Source organism: Mesoplodon bidens, assembly GCF_964165515.1.
Source record: "Mesoplodon bidens genome assembly, chromosome: 17".
In the NCBI taxonomy this organism is placed as follows: domain Eukaryota; kingdom Metazoa; phylum Chordata; class Mammalia; order Artiodactyla; family Ziphiidae; genus Mesoplodon; species Mesoplodon bidens.
In genome coordinates this window covers 7,494,510-7,511,267 of record NC_138174.1, presented here as the reverse complement: position 1 = coordinate 7,511,267, position 16,758 = coordinate 7,494,510, and the positions used below count along the sequence as shown (strand labels likewise).

General features: G+C 39.3%; 1 protein-coding gene across 4 annotated transcripts in view; it reads right to left on the bottom strand.

Moving 5' to 3' along the window:
• The window catches only part of USPL1 (ubiquitin specific peptidase like 1), a 40,508-nt gene extending 25,320 nt beyond the window's left edge, over positions 1 to 15,188 (bottom strand). For 3 of the 4 annotated variants that reach the window (XM_081215059.1, XM_081215061.1, XM_081215062.1), the window contains exons 1-4: positions 14,921 to 15,188; positions 6,535 to 6,700; positions 5,891 to 6,019; positions 17 to 662 (exon numbers count right to left, since the gene is read on the bottom strand). In XM_081215059.1, coding sequence (XP_081071185.1) covers positions 17 to 662; positions 5,891 to 6,019; positions 6,535 to 6,633 — 874 coding nt within the window. In that variant the 5' untranslated portion in view covers positions 6,634 to 6,700; positions 14,921 to 15,188. Of the gene's footprint in view, positions 1 to 16; positions 663 to 5,890; positions 6,020 to 6,534; positions 6,701 to 13,723; positions 14,418 to 14,920 lie in introns of those variants that run through there. The other variant, XM_081215060.1, reaches the window with a different exon arrangement.
• Between the last annotated feature and the right edge of the window lie 1,570 nt (positions 15,189 to 16,758).

Genomic DNA, 16,758 nt, shown 5'->3' with positions numbered 1-16,758 from the left:
AAATGTTATTACTAACCTTTAACTCCATCCAACTGACTCGTGTGCAGAAACTCATTGGCTTGATTATACCTGGTAAACAACCGACTGAACACAGACTCCTCTTTAGAGCATAGGTCAGTCACAGTGTTTTTCAACCCTTCCAAGTGCACCAATGCTGACAGGATACAGTCTAACCAACAGAGAGCATGTGCGTTTTTCCATTGGACACATGAAGTCTGGCAAAATGAGGTATGCTTGCTCTCCAACGGCATTTCCAGTTCAGACGTGCATCCTTCATTTTGAGGGGAAGTCCCTCCAGTTCCAGAAACATCAACCATAGTAGAATCTTCTTCAGCAGGCATGTCAACAATATCAGCTTCCAAAATCTCATTCTGCTCCAAGGAATCAGTTGTCCTCATTGGATTCTGTTGACCACCGTGTAGTAAACCAGGTAAGTCTGATGAGGTTTCATCATACTCTTCTTCATTATGTTTACTGTTCAAAACTTGTTCACCATCAATACCATTATGATTTTTAGTCTTTTTGGAATTTGCTAAAAGAGGTGAATCTTTATAGTTGGTTTCCACGATCTTTCTTTTTTGAGGCTTATTTGGAGTGTAACAGTCTTCCAAATCAGGAGTAATTAAGTTATTAAGTGATTTAGAGCCCAAGGGATAGATGCACTAGAAAGAAAAAAATAACAAAAACTAAAAATTCAAATAAGCTCAAGCTTTAACTTCACAGATTCTATATCATGAAAAATATGTATAAAATTTGAGCATTAATTTGACATGAGAGGGTATATAATATTATCAATCTAAATTTGAAGGAGCCAGGGATAAACAGCTATTTAATCAAAAATTTCGTCCCCAAAAGAGTAATTTTTCCTAGTTAATTTGAACAATCAACGGTTTAATCTGAGTTACTCTAGAGTAAGCTAGCAAGGAAAACATACATAATTTTGCTTTAATAAAGAATCTAATGTTGAGTGAATTAAAAATTCCAACATTTTATGAGTGTATTATTCTTTTTAAGACAGGTACACTGCATAGCATTAAAAACTAGAAAAGTATTTTCAAACCAATAAAGTCGCACAGAGTAATCTGTATTGTTTCTCAGTTTTGAGACTGAGTATTAATCTGAGAGCACATCAGCATATCAATTTTACACTATATTGGGTCTAAGAATCAAACTGGCTGAATTTTAATAACTTCACCATGCATGAACACAATTGCAGGCAAATATCAAGAGTAAACAAATCACTAAAATAATCAATGAATTTCCCCTAAGTTTGAAAACTAGTAAAATATTTCACAAGACAACTGCAAGAAAACTACATACTGTGTGCCCTCATTTAAAATATGCTTTCTTCTACACAAGTATGGTAGATTGCTCCCTTGGTGGCCTCTAGTGAACTAAAGAACTATACCTCCAGACACTCATGCCCTTGTACAGTCAGCCCCCTGCCACACAGCCTCAGGCTTGGCCACATGACTAGCTTTAATGGGACATTAGCAACCAGGATGCACATGCTTCATAAGCACTGGCTTATTGGGCTTGCCCTCTGGGAGCCCTCTTTCTGAACAACCTTTCTTAGTCCCAGCCATCACACTGTAAGGATCCCAGTTAGCCTCACCGAGAGACCCTCATGGAAAAGAAGTGAGATCCTGGCTGACTACCTGAGTTGAGTTCCCAGCTGGCAGCTAGCATCCACAGCCTGCCATGTGTACATTTTAGTTGTCCCAGCCAACAGTATGTGAAGTGTAGAACTGCCTTGTCAACCCACAGAATCATAAATGAAGCCATTAAGTTACTCTAGTGACTAAGTTTTGAGATGGTTCACTTCACAGCAACAACTAACTGAAATGCTCTCATTTAAACTATAGCATTTTCTATACAAGCGAACACTATATGCATAATATTGTACTTACTTTGAAATTCTTTAGTTTAACAGGACAAGTTCTTGATTTTTCTGTTACCAACTAGCTGTGCAATCACCATCAACTAACAACTTGACCCTCAACTTTATACCCTGAGGTTATTTCCTTAGTCCTACCACACATCAGAAGACAGAGAACACTAATCAATAGCAGTAATTTTGTATTCAGAGTCATCCAAAAAAATTGAAAACAAAACCTCAAAGAGATATTTGCACACCCATATTCACTGCAGCATTATTGACAATAGCCAGGAGGTAGAAGCAAACCAAATGTCCATGGACAAACAAATGGATAAAGAAAACGTGGTATATACATATAATAGAATATCATTCAGCCTTAAAAAGGGAAATCCTGTCATATGCGACAATAAGGATAAACCTTGAGGATGTTATGCTAAGTAAAATCACAAAAGACAAAAACTGTATGATTCCACTTATATGAGGTACCTAGAGTAGTCAAATTCATAGAGACAAAGTAGAATGGTAGCTGCCAGGGCTACAGGGAGAAGTTGTTATTCAACGAGTACAGAATTTCAGTTTCGCAAGATGAAAAGGTTCTAGAGATATGTTATACAACAATGTGAATATAGCAAACACTCCTGAACTGTACACTTAAAAATGGTTAAGATGGCTTCCCTGGTGGCACAGTGGTTGAGAGTCCGCCTGCCGACTCAGGGGACACGGGTTCGTGCCCCGGTCTGGGAAGATCCCACATGCCACGGAGCGGCTAGGCCCGTGAGCCATGGCCGCTGAGCCTGCGCGTCCGGAGCCTGTGCTCCGCAGCGGGTGAGGCCACAACAGTGAGAGGCCCGTGTACCGCAAAAAAAAAAAAAAAAAAAAAAAAGTTACGATGGTAAATTTTATGTTTTTTTTAACAAAAAAATTTTTACTTTTTTTTTTAAAGGCAAAAAATTTTAAAAAAACCTTTACCATTCTCAAGCAGAGTCAAAATCATGGTGTGCACATCCCACCAGCACCCCTACTTAATTAAAAACAACAACAACAACAAAAAATCACTCTTAGCCAGTGGGTAATATACAAAGAGTTTGCTGACTCCTGGTGTAAACCAATGTACTTCATAAAATACACTGGGCTCTTACTGATGATTAGAACATTTTCTAAAAACTAGATCAATAATTACTCTAAAGTTCTTTTTTTACATTTGCAAAGTATATACTTGAAACTCTTGGTTATTTTTTTTTCCTCATTGCTTAAAAAAGAATGCTTCAAAAACTAAAAATGCAAAAAAAACCACATCTAACCATAATAGTTAAAACCACTGTTCTGAGAACAGAGACCTCTCTATTCTGGTAGTCCTTGGTTAAAGAACTCTACTGAAATATTACGTATTGTTCAGAAGAGGGAAAAAAGTAATTTTCTTCTAGAATCAGTAAGTTTTATTTTTCTCTCTTTCCAGTGCTCACAATTCTATAACTTTATTCTGAGCTAGTTAGTTAGTAAACTCTGTAGAGTCTGGTGTTACAGATGAGCTGAGTTGTCAAGTCTCCTAAAGTCAAGCCCTCCCCTTGTGCAATAGAGCCTGTCATTTGCCCTAGGGATATCCCTCCAGCAATTCTGTGACACTTTCTCCTATTTTTCCCTCTCCACTGGATATAACCAACATACAAACTTGCTGTTGTTTTTCCCAACTTAAAAACAAACAAAAGTAAAACTGTTCCCTCCGGGTACTACCTCACGTCTATATTTCTCAATTCTTCCTCTCCCATTTTCCATCTCTCAGTCCAGTCAGGCTTTTACCACTACTACTTTACCAAAACTACTCTAATCAAGGCCTGCAAGGACCCCCATGACACTCCAGTCAATGGTGAGTTGAGTCCTCAGCCACTTTGAGTTCTCACTGGAATTGACAGTAAATCATTCCTTCCTTCATTAAGTATTTTTTCACTTGACATCCAGGACAATATACTTTCCTTCCTGAGATTACGCCTACCTCACTCTCCACGTCTCTCACTTCTTTGCTGGCTCCACTTTACCTCTCAAACTTTTTAATGCTGGAGTGTTCCAGGGCTCAGTTTTGCAACTCTTTATCCACACCCTTGGTAAACTCACCCAGCCTCATGGTTCAATTACTTACTGAACCATGTAAGTTCATGTAAGTGTGCTGATGACTCCCAAATGTATATATCCAATCTTAGACTCTCCACCTAACACCAGACACATAGATCCAACTGTTTACTCCATATACCCAGTTATTAGATAGATGCCTCAAGCTTGATTGCTCCTGATCTCCTGATCTTTCCCCCAGATCTTCCTCTTCCCAAAGTCTTTCTCAGTTCAGCAACCGGCAGCTCCATTCTTCCAATTATTCAAGCCAAATATCTGGGGATCATCCTTGATTCCTCCCTTTCCTACCATGTACCCCACTCTTTCAGCATATCCTTTTAACTATCAAAATACTTATAGAATCCAACCATGCCTCATCAACCTGGCCGCTACTTGTTCTCCCTGGAATACTACAACTGCCTTCCAACCATTTCCCTGCTTCAGATCTTGCCCATCACATTTTTTTCAACATGAAAATCAGATCATGTCACTCCTCTGCCAAAATCCCTACTATGGTTCTTTATTTCATAGTAAAAGCCAGCAAATGGCCTACAAGGCTTTACTGGATCCATCCCATCTTCCCTTATTCTGCTTCACTCACTCCGATCCAGCTCTGCTGGTTTCCCTGCAGTAGCACAAACGTGGACAGGCAGCCTCCGCTCTCTCAGGACCTTGTATCTGCTACTCTCCCCACCTGGAAGGCTCACTCCTCAGGTATCCGCAGGACTTGTTCCTCTTCATCTCTTTCAGATCTTTGCTCAAATGTCACTTTCTCAATTAACAGTTCCCTCCTATACTTTATTTAAAATTGCAAATTACCCACTCTCTGATACTCCAGTCCCTGTGGCTTTATTTTTCTCTACAGCACTTTTCATTACCTCACACAAAAAAGTATGCTTTCCTTTTTTATTTTCTTTCCCAATCTAGTATATAGCCTTGTTGAGAGCAAGAAATTTTTGTTTTATTCACTGTATCCTAGCATCTGGAACAGTGCCAACATGGTGACACACAAATAAATATTTATTGCATAAATGCAAAAAAATAATTTATTTCTATTTGTAAGAATACATGAAATTTTCTTTAAGTGTTACCCAACAAAAGTATCTATCACCAACAATATAATATAGTCTAGTATTTTCCAAAACTGGCTGGTCATCAGACAGTTTATAAAAGTTACAAAACTACAGAACTCTGGGCCAACTCTATTCAATAAGCATCTAGGTGAGACCCAGAAATTTTTAAAAAGCTTTCCAAGGATTCTGATAAACTGCTAGTTTACCTGGAATAATACATATCTGAAATTAGATGACTGTATTCCAATCACTGCTCTGCTGCTTTATGAAGATGTGGTGTTCCTAAACCCTCTGCATCTGTTTTCTTATTCATAACATGGAAATACCTACCTTGCAAAGTTTTGAGAATTAAGTATGTATATGACAGTTTCATAAGTTGTCAAGTACAGTAAGATATAGAGCATTATGGAATTTAACGAGCTCCTGTGTAAAAAGTTGTGCCAGTGGGTACAAATTACTATAATTCTAAGATATTTAGAGCCTTATGTACATAATACTTAGAGATTAATAACCTTTTCAGTAAGTCCCAAAGTTAATAAACAACACATGAGAATAACAACAGCTAAAAGGACCTCCACAAGGTTTAAAAAAAAATCTTGAAATATATTGTCTCTTCTCACAAGTCTAATGACAATAAAAACAAACATCTTCATGTAATGACTCAGGAAATCAAGTGGCAAAATAAAATATTTAAAATTACATACCAGACAGATCTAGAGACTAACTACATATTAAAAACATACAGTCTAAAAACTACAAAATGAGTACAAATTTAAACACTGAAGAAAAAAGCGAAAGGCGAAAACTTCAATACTATCTAAGATTAATACTTTACCTGCAGATCCTCACACAAAAAGACGGATTCTTGAAAACTAATTCGGTAAGTCTTTAAGGCTTTTAACTTTCCCTTCGTCCTACAAGCAGGGCAATACCCATCTGACGGTACTTTAGATGAATCATAATTCTAAAAGAGAAAAAAGTAAATTAAAATATAGACATTCCTAGATTGTATAAAATTACAAAAAGTTAAATGGAAAAGTAACCAGAAAAAAAATGTACAATTTTCACCTAGAAGTGTCCTGGCAAGATATCTTAAAGATAGCAAATAAAAGAAGTGCATATAGGCTTTAATACAGCTATTATTCCAAAAAGAATATATTCTAGTTTTAAATATTAAATTAAGTATTAAAGATAGCATCAGTTTTATCTGCAAGAAAAAAAGTAATGTCAACTGTCACTGAAAATACATTCAACATTTTCAAATAGTAAACTATACGCTCTATGTTTTATTTCTACTTTTACATATCAATAAAACATAGAGAGGTAAACAGAGAACAATCTTTCGCCATTACTGTAAGATTTCCGTGGAAGATACAGTTTTTTAAAAATTAACTGGTAAAGTTAAAACCAAATTTAAGTCTTAAAAATAGGAGAGAAAAAAACCAACTTTGCACTGAGGCAAAAAATAAGTTCACTAACTTTTCCCAAATACCCCACCATGTGGAGTGAAGATATCCCTATATCAGTCCCTGGTCCAATCACTGGCAAACCATTTCCAATCTTCGGGGAATCCATCATTCCGAGTCATTGGCTAATTTATGTCACTTGAAACATGTCAATATCACTAAGGATTTTTCAATGAACCCTGGAAAAAAAAAAGTTAATAGACAATTTTTATAAGATGTATGCATATTAAGTATATTTTGAGAACTATATATCTTATGTTAAACATATTCTGAAATTGTAATCTTGAAGTGAAAACAAAATACCTAAATTTATTTAAAGATCTAGCAAATTTGTGGAGAGAGGGCAAAAACTGGCAATAGGACCAGTCTTCACAGTAGACTAATTTGTAAGCAAATTTATCAAAACTTGTAATAGAGATAGCTATTTCTTAAATATATTGACGAGAGCTTGAAAACCTAAGTTTTTAGTCTACGCGCAACTTGAAACAAATATGTAAGCATTATACCAAGAAAATATTTAAATAAAACACAGATCCGTTGTGCCATTACTTAACAAGGACAAACGAACCCTATACATTCCTATTGCTTTCAACTGCCAAGAATACATCACCAACTGAGAACAGTGCCACTTTTTAAATAAAAGCTACCAACAAAATACTATTTTACATTAAAGTAAATAATCTGTAACGGAACACTGTCAATCGTACAATGTTTTGAGTGTAGACCCACGGAGTAGCATCACATTTAGTAAAGTTGAAATTATGAAACTGGAGCTCAGTGTAAGGGAAAAGTAATTGTTAACAGTGGTTCAGATATGGATTTCAAATACAACGAAAACAAGATAAAGGAGAACTTTAAGCAGAGTGAATCACCACTTCACAGGGATGTTGTAAAACACTTTCAAGCAAAAGTCTATCCCAAATCTAAGAATCCATGATTCTATGACAACCACTTCCTAGGAAACTGGGGCTCACAGATTCACTTTAAAAACTAGTTATGCTATTGTTTCCTGCTGTATAAACTTTACACACCTTTCAAGCCAAGGAATAATTTCAAAAATAAAAATGCCTTTTAGAAAAATATCAGTGGAGGATAGCCTCATCCACCAGAGGGCAGACAGCAGAAGCAAGAAGAACTACAATTCTGCAACCTGTGGAAGGAAAACCACATTCACAGAAAGAGAGACAAAACGAAAAGGGAGAGGACTTTGTACCAGATGAAGGAACAAGACAAAACCCCAGAAAAACAACTAAATGAAGTGGAGAGAGGCAACCTTCCAGAAAAAGAATTCGAATAATGATAGCGAAGATGATCCAGGACCTCGGAAAAAGAATGGAGGCAAAGACTGAGAAGGTGCAAGAAATGTTTAGCAAAGACCTAGAAGAATTAAAGAACAAACACCTAGAAGAATTAAAGAACCAACAAACAGAGATGAACAATACAATAACTGAAATGAAAAATACACTAGGAAGGAATCAATAACAGAATAACTGAGGCAGAAGAATGGATAAGTGACCTGGGAGACAGAATGGTGAAATTCACTGCTGCGGAACAGAATAAAGAAAAAAGAATGAAAAGAAATGAAGACAGCCTAAGAGACCCCTGGGACAACATTAAACACAACAACATTTGCATTATAAGGGTCCCAGAAGGAGATGAGAGAGAGACAGAAAGGACCCAAGAAAATACTTGAAGAGATTATACTCAAAAACTTCCCTAACATGGTAAAGGAAACAGCCACCCAAGTCCAGGAAGCGCAGAGAGTCCCAGGCAGGTTAAACCCAAGGAGAAACACGCTGAGACACATAGTAATCAAATTCGCAAAAATTGAAGACACAAAAAAATTATCAAAACCAACAAGGGAAAAAACGACAAAAAACATACAAGGGAACTCCCATAAGGTTAACAGCTGATTTCTCAGCAGAAATTCTACAAGCCAGAAGGAAGTGGCACGATATATTTAAAGTGATGAAAGGGAAGAACCTACAACCAAGATTACTCCACCGGCAAGGATCTCATTCAGATTCAACGGAGAAATCAAAAGCTTTACAGACAAGCAAAAGCTAAGAGAATTCAGCACCACCAAACCAACTCTACAACAAATACTAAAGGAACTTCTCTAAGTAGGAAACACAAGAGAAGAAAAGGACCTACAGAAACAAACCCATAACAATTAAGAAAATGGTAACAGGAACATACATGTTGATAATTACCTTAAACGTGAATGGATTAAATGCTCCAACCAAAAGACACAGGCTTGCTGAATGGATACAAAAACAAGACCCATCTATATGCTGTCTACAAGAGACCCACTTCAGACCGAGGGACACATATAGACTGAATGTGAGGGGATGTAAAGCTATTCCACGCAAATGGAAATCGAAAGAAAGCTGGAGTAGCAATACATGTATCAGATAAAACAGACTTTGACATAAAGAATGTTACAAGAGACAAGGAAGGACACTACATAATGATCAAGGGATCAATCCAAAAAGAAGATATAACAATTACAAATGTTTATGCACCCAACATAGGAGCACATCAATGCATAAGGCAACTGCTAACAGCTATAAAAGAGGAAATCGACAGTAACACAATAGTGGGGGACTTAAACACCTCACGCTAATGGACAGATCATCCAGACAGAAAACTAATAAGAAAACACAAGCTTTAAATGACACAGTAGACCAGATAGATTTAATTGATATTTATAGGACATTCCATCCAAAAGCAGCAGATTACACTTTCTTCTCAAGTGCACATGGAACATTCTCCAGGATAGATCACATCTTGGGTCACAAATCAAGCCTCAGTAAATTTAACAAAATTGAAATCATATCAAGCATCTTTTCTGATCACAACGCTATGAGATTAGAAATCAATTACAGGGAAAAAATCATAAAAAACACAAACACATAGAGTCTGAACAATACATTACTAAATAACCAAGAGATCACTGAAGAAATCAAAGAGGAAATCAAAAAATACCTAGAGACAAATTACAATGAAACACAATGATCCAAAACCTATGGGATGCAGCAAAGGCAGTTCTAAGAGGGAAGTTTATAGCAATACAAGCCTACCCCAAGAAACAGAAAAATCTCCAATAAACAATCTAACCTTACACCTAAAGGAACTAGAGAAAGAAGAACAAACAAAACCCAAAATTAGTAGAAGGAAAGAAATCATAAAGATCAGAGCAGAAATAAATGAAATAGAAACAAAGAAAACAATAGGAAAGATCAATAAAACTAAAAGCTGGTTCTTTGAGAGGATAAACAAAATTGATAAACCTTTAGCCAGACTCATCAAGAAAAGAGGGAAAGGACTCAAATCAATAAAATCAGAAATGAAAAAGAAGTTACAACAGACACCCCAGAAATACAAAGCATCATAAGAGACTACTACAAGCAACTCTGCCAATAAAATGGACAACCTGGAAGAAATGGACGAATTCTTAGAAGGGTATAACCTTCCAAGACTGAACCAGGAAGAAACAGAAAATATGAACAGACCAATTGCAAGTAATGAAATTGAAACTGTGATTAACAATCTTCCGACAAACAAAAGTCCAGGACCAGATGGCTTCACAAGTGAATTCTATCAAACGTTTAGAGAAGAGCTAACACCCATCCTTCTCAAACTCTTCCAAAAAACTGAAGAGGAAGGAACACTCCCAAACTCATTCTATGAGGCCACCACCATCCTGACACCAAAACCAGACAAAGATTCTACAAAAAAAGAAAATTACAGACCAACATCACTGATGAATATAGATGCAAAAACCCTCAACAAAATACTAGCAAACAGAATCCAACAACACATTAAAAGGATCATACACCACGATCAACTGGGATTTATCCCAGGGATGCAAGGATTCTTCAATATACGCAAATCAATCAATGTGATACACCATATTAACAAATTGAAGAATAAAAACCATATGTTCATCTCAATAGATGCAGCAAAAGCTTTTGACGAAATTCAACACCCATTTATGATAAAAACTCTCCAGAACGTTGGCAGAGAGGGAACCTCTGCCAACCTCAACATAATAAAAGCCATATATGACAAACCCACAACAAACATCATTCTCAATGGTGAAAAACTGAAAGCATTTCCTCTAAAATCAGGAACAAGACAAGGATGTCCACTCTCGCCACTATTATTCAACATCATTTGAAAGTCCTAGCCATGGCAATCAGAGAAGAAAAAGAAATAAAAGGAGTACAAATTGGAAAAGAAGAAGTAAAACTGTTGCTGTTTGCAGATGACACGATACTATACAGTCTTTAGAGAAATACTATTTTCTTTAGAGAATCCTAAAGATGCCACCAGGAAACTACTAGAGCTAATCAATGAATTTGGTAAAGTTGCAGGATACAAAAATTAATGCACAGAAATCTCTTGCATTCCTATACACTAACAACAAAAGATCAGAAAGAGAAATTAAGGAAACAATCTCATTCACCACTGCAACAAAAAGAATAAAGTACCTAGAAATAAACCTACCTCAGGAGATAAAAAGACCTGTACTCAGAAAACTATAAGACACTGATGAAAGAAATCAAAGATGACACAAACAGATGGAGAGACATATCATGTTCTTGGATTGGAAGAATCAACATTGTGAAAATGACTATACTACCCAAAGCAATCTACAGATTCAATGCAATCCCTATCAAATTACCAGTGGCATTTTTTACAGAACTAGAACAAAAAAATCTTAAAGTTTGTATGGAAGCACAATAGACCCCGAATAGCCAAAGCAGTCTTGAGGGAAAAAAATGGAGCTGGAGGAATCAGACTCCCTGACTTCAGATGATACTACAAAGCTACAGTAATCAAGATAGTATGGTACTGGCACAAAAACAGAAATATAGATCAATGGAACAGGATAGAAAGCCCAGAGATAAACCCATGCACCTGTGGTCAACTAAGCTATGAAAAAGGAGGCAAGGATATACAATGGAGAAAAGACAGCCTCTTCAATAAGTGGTGCTGGGAAAACTGGACAGCTACATGTAAAAGAATGAAATTAGAACACTCCCTAACACCATACACAAAAATAAACTCAAAATGGATTAGAGACCTAAATGTAAGACCAGACAGTATAAAATTCTTAGAGGAAAACATAGGCAGAACACCATGACATAAATCACAGCAAGATCCTTTTTGACCCACCTCTTAGAGAAATGGAAATAAAAACAGAAATAAACAAATGGGACCTAATGAAACTTAAAAGCTTTTGCACAGCAAAGGAAACCATAAACAAGACGAAAAGACAACCTCAGAATGGGAGAAAATATTTGCATATATTTTGAAGCAACTGACATAGGATTAATCTCCAAAATTTACGGGCAGCTCAATATCAAAAAAACAAACGACCCAATCCAAAAATGGGCAGAAGACCTAAATAGACATTTCTCCAAAGAAGATATACAGATTGCCAACAAACACATGAAAGAATGCTCAACATCATTAATCATTAGAGAAATACAAATCAAAACTACAATGAGATATCATCTCACACTGGTCAGAATGGCCATCATCAAAAAATCCAGAAACAATAAATGCTGGAGAAGGTGTGGAGAAAAGGGAACGCTCTTGCACTGCTGGTGGGAATGTGAATTGGTACAGCCACTATGGAGAACAGTATGGAGGTTCCTTAAAAAACTAGAAATAGAATTACCATATGACCCAGCAATCCCACTACTGGGCATATACCCTGAGAAAACCATAATTCAAAAAGAGTCATGTACCAAAATGTTCACTGCAGCTCTATTTACAATAGCCAGGAGATGGAAGCAACCTAAGTGTCCATCATCGGATGAATGGATAAAGAAGATGTGGCACATATATACAATGGAATATTACTCAGCCATAAAAAGAAACGAAATTGAGTTCTTTGTAGTGAGGTGGATGGCCCTAGAGTCTGTCATATAGAGTGAAGTAAGCCAGAAAGAGAAAAACAAATATCGTATATGAACGCCTATATGTGGAACCTAGAAAAATGGTACAGATGAACTGGTTCGCAGGGTATAAATAGAGACACAGATATAGAGAACAAACGTATGGACACCAAGGGGGGAAAGTGGTGGGGCGGTGGTGGTGGGGGGGATGAACTGGGAGATTGGGATTGACATGTATACACTAAAAGGTATAAAATAGATAACAAGAACCTGCTGTATACAAAATAAATAAAATTCAAATATTCAAAAAAAAAGTATCAGTGGATGTCAATATGCTATTCCTAAAGAAATATCCAAAAGCAGGGTTTCTCAACCACAGGATTATCGACATTTTGGCCCAGATAATTCTTCTGTTGTGAGGGCTGCCCTGTGTGTTAAGAGGATGTTTAGCAGCATAAATGACCGCTATGTGCTAGATGCCAACAGCACCCACCCCTCAGCTGTGACCATGTCTCTAGACATTGCCAAATGTCCCTCCCTCCTCTCCCCTCCCCTCCCAGGGGGAGGGGGGAATCACCCCATTGAGAACCACTGCCAAAAGGGTAAAAACAAGTGTGGTGATAGCTTTTTCTTTTTAATCTCCTCACAGACAATACTAATTGGTTAACTTTGGCTGGTTCTATTTATAATCTACTTACAAAAGGGGACTATATAGTAAAGTGCCAAACTTCTGGTTCCAGAGTGGATAAAAGCATGAGCTTTAGGTTCAGAAATTTATTTGTGACGTTAGTTTGTTCTAAGAATTAAATGTGATAATACACGTAAAATGCTTAGCACCTGACACAGAGTAAATTGCAACCACTATTTGGTGCTATTTTATACTTTATGCAGAAAATATGCAGCACTGCTTGGATCATTATGCAGTATTCTCAAAAGAGAAGTTGGTAAGCTATGTATCTGGAACAAATTTTTTTTGATGAAAATTTCCATCCACCTGAGGGATTAAGAAAACTTTTCCAGCTGTTCTCTCTCTCTCTTCTCTCTCTCTCTCTCTCTCTCTCTCTCTCTGTTATAAATAAAACATGAGGAGCCTTCAAATCTGCTCTCCTGATCCTATCACCCAACATTTCAATGGGAAAAACAGGCAGGTTGGTGGTTGAAATTCTTAACATGCAGAACATCCAAAAGAAAATTCACTTAAAAAATACCCTATGTACAAAACCTGGGGTGATTCGTACAACTTAACTTGTTTTTAAATGACCGCCTTCATTGTCCTCCCTTCAAAATTACCTGTTCCTGCTCCTCTTGTTTGTATCTCACCTAGACTTTGGCATCTCCATCCTTACAAACACACAAACTAGAAAATCTGAGTGGTTCTCGGGACTTCCCTGGTGGTCCAATGGTTAAGACTCCGTCCTCCCAATGCAGGGGGCACGGGTTCCATCCATGTTCGGGGAACTGGGGAACTAAGATACCGCATGTCACACGACGCGCACAAAAAAAGAAAAAGAAAAATTTGAGTGGTTCTCTACTCTTTCACTTCCCTCTTCTTTACTTAGTGAAAGTCATCAAATCCTACGGACAGTTCTTTGGAAGCATCTCAAATCCCCACCTCTCTTTCTATCCCATTCCCACTCAGTATCATGCCAAAGTGATGCTTCTATAAAACAAGTCTGAGTCTGTCTCTACTCAACTGAAAATCCTCTGCTGACTCCAGTGTGATTATAGGAAAGTTCAAACAGCTCCGTATGACCTAAAGGTAGTGCTATGACCTAAAGCTCACTGCACTCTGAGACCACTGGTTTTCCAGCCTTACCCTCCTCTACATTTCAACTTCCCAAAAGCCTGAATGTCAATTACTAACCCAGTAGGGACCCAGGTACGACACAACCGAAGTGTGAAGTTGTCTCTGGGGACAGCGAAAGAAGCAATTAAGCTTAATTCACAGCCCCATGTGTAAAATGGGGAAACCCAGAGAACCAGCTGTTCGAAGAAGGCCTTATACCCGTTAGAGCTTTCCCTCCAAGACCAAGTGGGCTCAGCACGCGAACTGTCAAAGGTAAGGCCACAACAGACTTGAAACCGAGGAATCGGGTCGGCTTTCGGCGCCCAGCCCTGTCTGGTACCCAACCCAGCCGTCCAGAATCACAGACTAAGACACGTCACTTGCAAAACCCAACCTTGGAAACCTAGGAGGAGCAGGGTTCCGTTAATCCTCCCCATCTCCACGCTCCTTGGGAAAGCGGGGGCGGGGGAGACTCTGGTTTCTCTTCAGCATTTACCTCTCTGAGTCCAAACGAATGAATCTGTGACTCCATTCCAATACCTTAACCACCAAGCCTTCCCACCTGAACCTACTCCCATCCTTTCCCCCTCCCAGCCTAGCCCCTCCTTTCAGCGAGCAACTATCCCATAGATCAGCCCAGCTCTGTCCCCCTTCCCTATTTCAGGAGCTGAATCAGGAAACTACTCCGTCTTCTCCCTTACCTGCCGCGGGTTCTCCCCTTCTTCGCGCCGGATCGCTCCGAACTGCTCCACACCAGAGTGCAACGTTCAACACACGTTCCCCTCAGCCTGCTCCTCCCCCACCGGCCCCTCCGCTGGAAAAGCAGCTTCCGGTTTGAGTCCGCGGCTAAAGAGTTCCCCTTCCTGCCCCGCGCGGGGCCTGAAAGGACGTAAGCGTGGCGGGGAAGGCAAAGACTGCAGCACTTCCGTCAGGCCTCCGCAGAGAGGCGTGGCTGTCCGCCCGGCTGCCGCAGTCGTAGTTTCAGCTGCGGCGACGACTAGGGGCGGGGCCGGTGGCTGCAGAGCCCGCCATATGTGAGTGGCGGGGTTTGGGGTGGCGACATTTCTGGAAGCTGCTGGAAAGCGCTCGAGTGGCGGAGGTGACGCCGGCGGCCAGGGGGTGGGGCGTGATTAAAACTAGTGCGCGGTCGGCAGCGGAGGGATTACGCTGAGGAAAGAAACCGGGACGCATCTCGTTGCGCTCTGGCCGCGCGAGCCCGGGTCGGAAGGCGACGCGCCCCTGAGTGACTTGGGTGGGTGGGCGGGTGGCCGGGGAGGGAAGGGCTCCCCATCCGGCGGAGGGTGCGATGGAGGCTCTTGGCCGGCGCCTCCTTGCAGCGCCGAGGTCACCGCGACGGCGGGCCGCGCGATGCCCCCTTAGTCCGCTCTCCTAAAGCTTCGGTGAGAGCCGAGCTGCCACAGAGCGTGTTCACAAAGGGTCACCACACACGGAGCTGCCCCTCCCTGTCTCTCTAAACCCCATCTGCGAGGCCAGGGGCTTTTCCACCAGGATTCTGGGTGTTTCTCCTCCTTTCCTCCCTCCCAGATCTTCTAACGGTAAGGGGAGTAGCCGAAGCACAGGGACTTTGCTCTCCAGGACCCATTCTTACTAGGCAGTGGCCGACGTGTCCCTTTTGCGCTCATTTCAGCTGCCCTGCCTTGTTTTAACTTCAGAGGAGGGGGGAATTCTCATGGAGTTTCTAAGTTTAAGGCTCTGCTTTCGTAGGAAGGTCATGTGGTTTAAGGGACATCGTGACCGCGCGTGCTATTTCTGAGTCTGCGTTCTGAATCTTGGGGGCAGCATATTCCAGACGTCCTTCGCTCGATTGAGTTGTGTCCTGGATTAACAATGTGTAGTTTCTGACCATTTCTTGACAGAATAATCACCATGGGCATTTTGGACTGTGGCTTTTTTTTTTAAGTGGTCTCAAACTAATTATATTCTGGAATAATGCTGATAATTTTGATAGGGTGGTATAGAGGAAGGAAGTCCCGTGTACCAAGAAATTGTTCAGTGAGAAGGAATTTTAGTTTTCGGTTCTTCTGAATGCAAATGGCCAAGAATCCAACAGAGTTTGTTGTTTTGTTTTTCTCCAGAAAACTGAAAACTAGTCTGGTTGGTTTTTGTTTACCTTTTTTGTGGTTGTACTAGATACCTAGCGTGCCGGTGTATTGGTTGTCAGATCTAGCTAATTAGATTTTCTTTTACTTTAATGAATTATGATGAAAATGCGAGGATGTAGTAAGTGTTTCTTCCTGAAATAGTAGCGGTAATTCAGAAGGTTTTTCTTTTTCACCCTTGGTGTTTCCATTTTTAGAATGGAATACACTTTTTTGTAATGAACACTCTCTGAATGTTAACGTCATACGTTGAACAAATAATTGATTCAGTTAAAATGTCGCTAAAAATTTTAAGATTGAAAGTCAACATGCCCAAACTGAATCATATCAGTCATTGTTGTCTGCAAAGTTGATTTATAGTCTTTCAGTGCAAATTTGATTTTTTTACCAGGAGAAATTCTGTAATAGTAACAGAAACA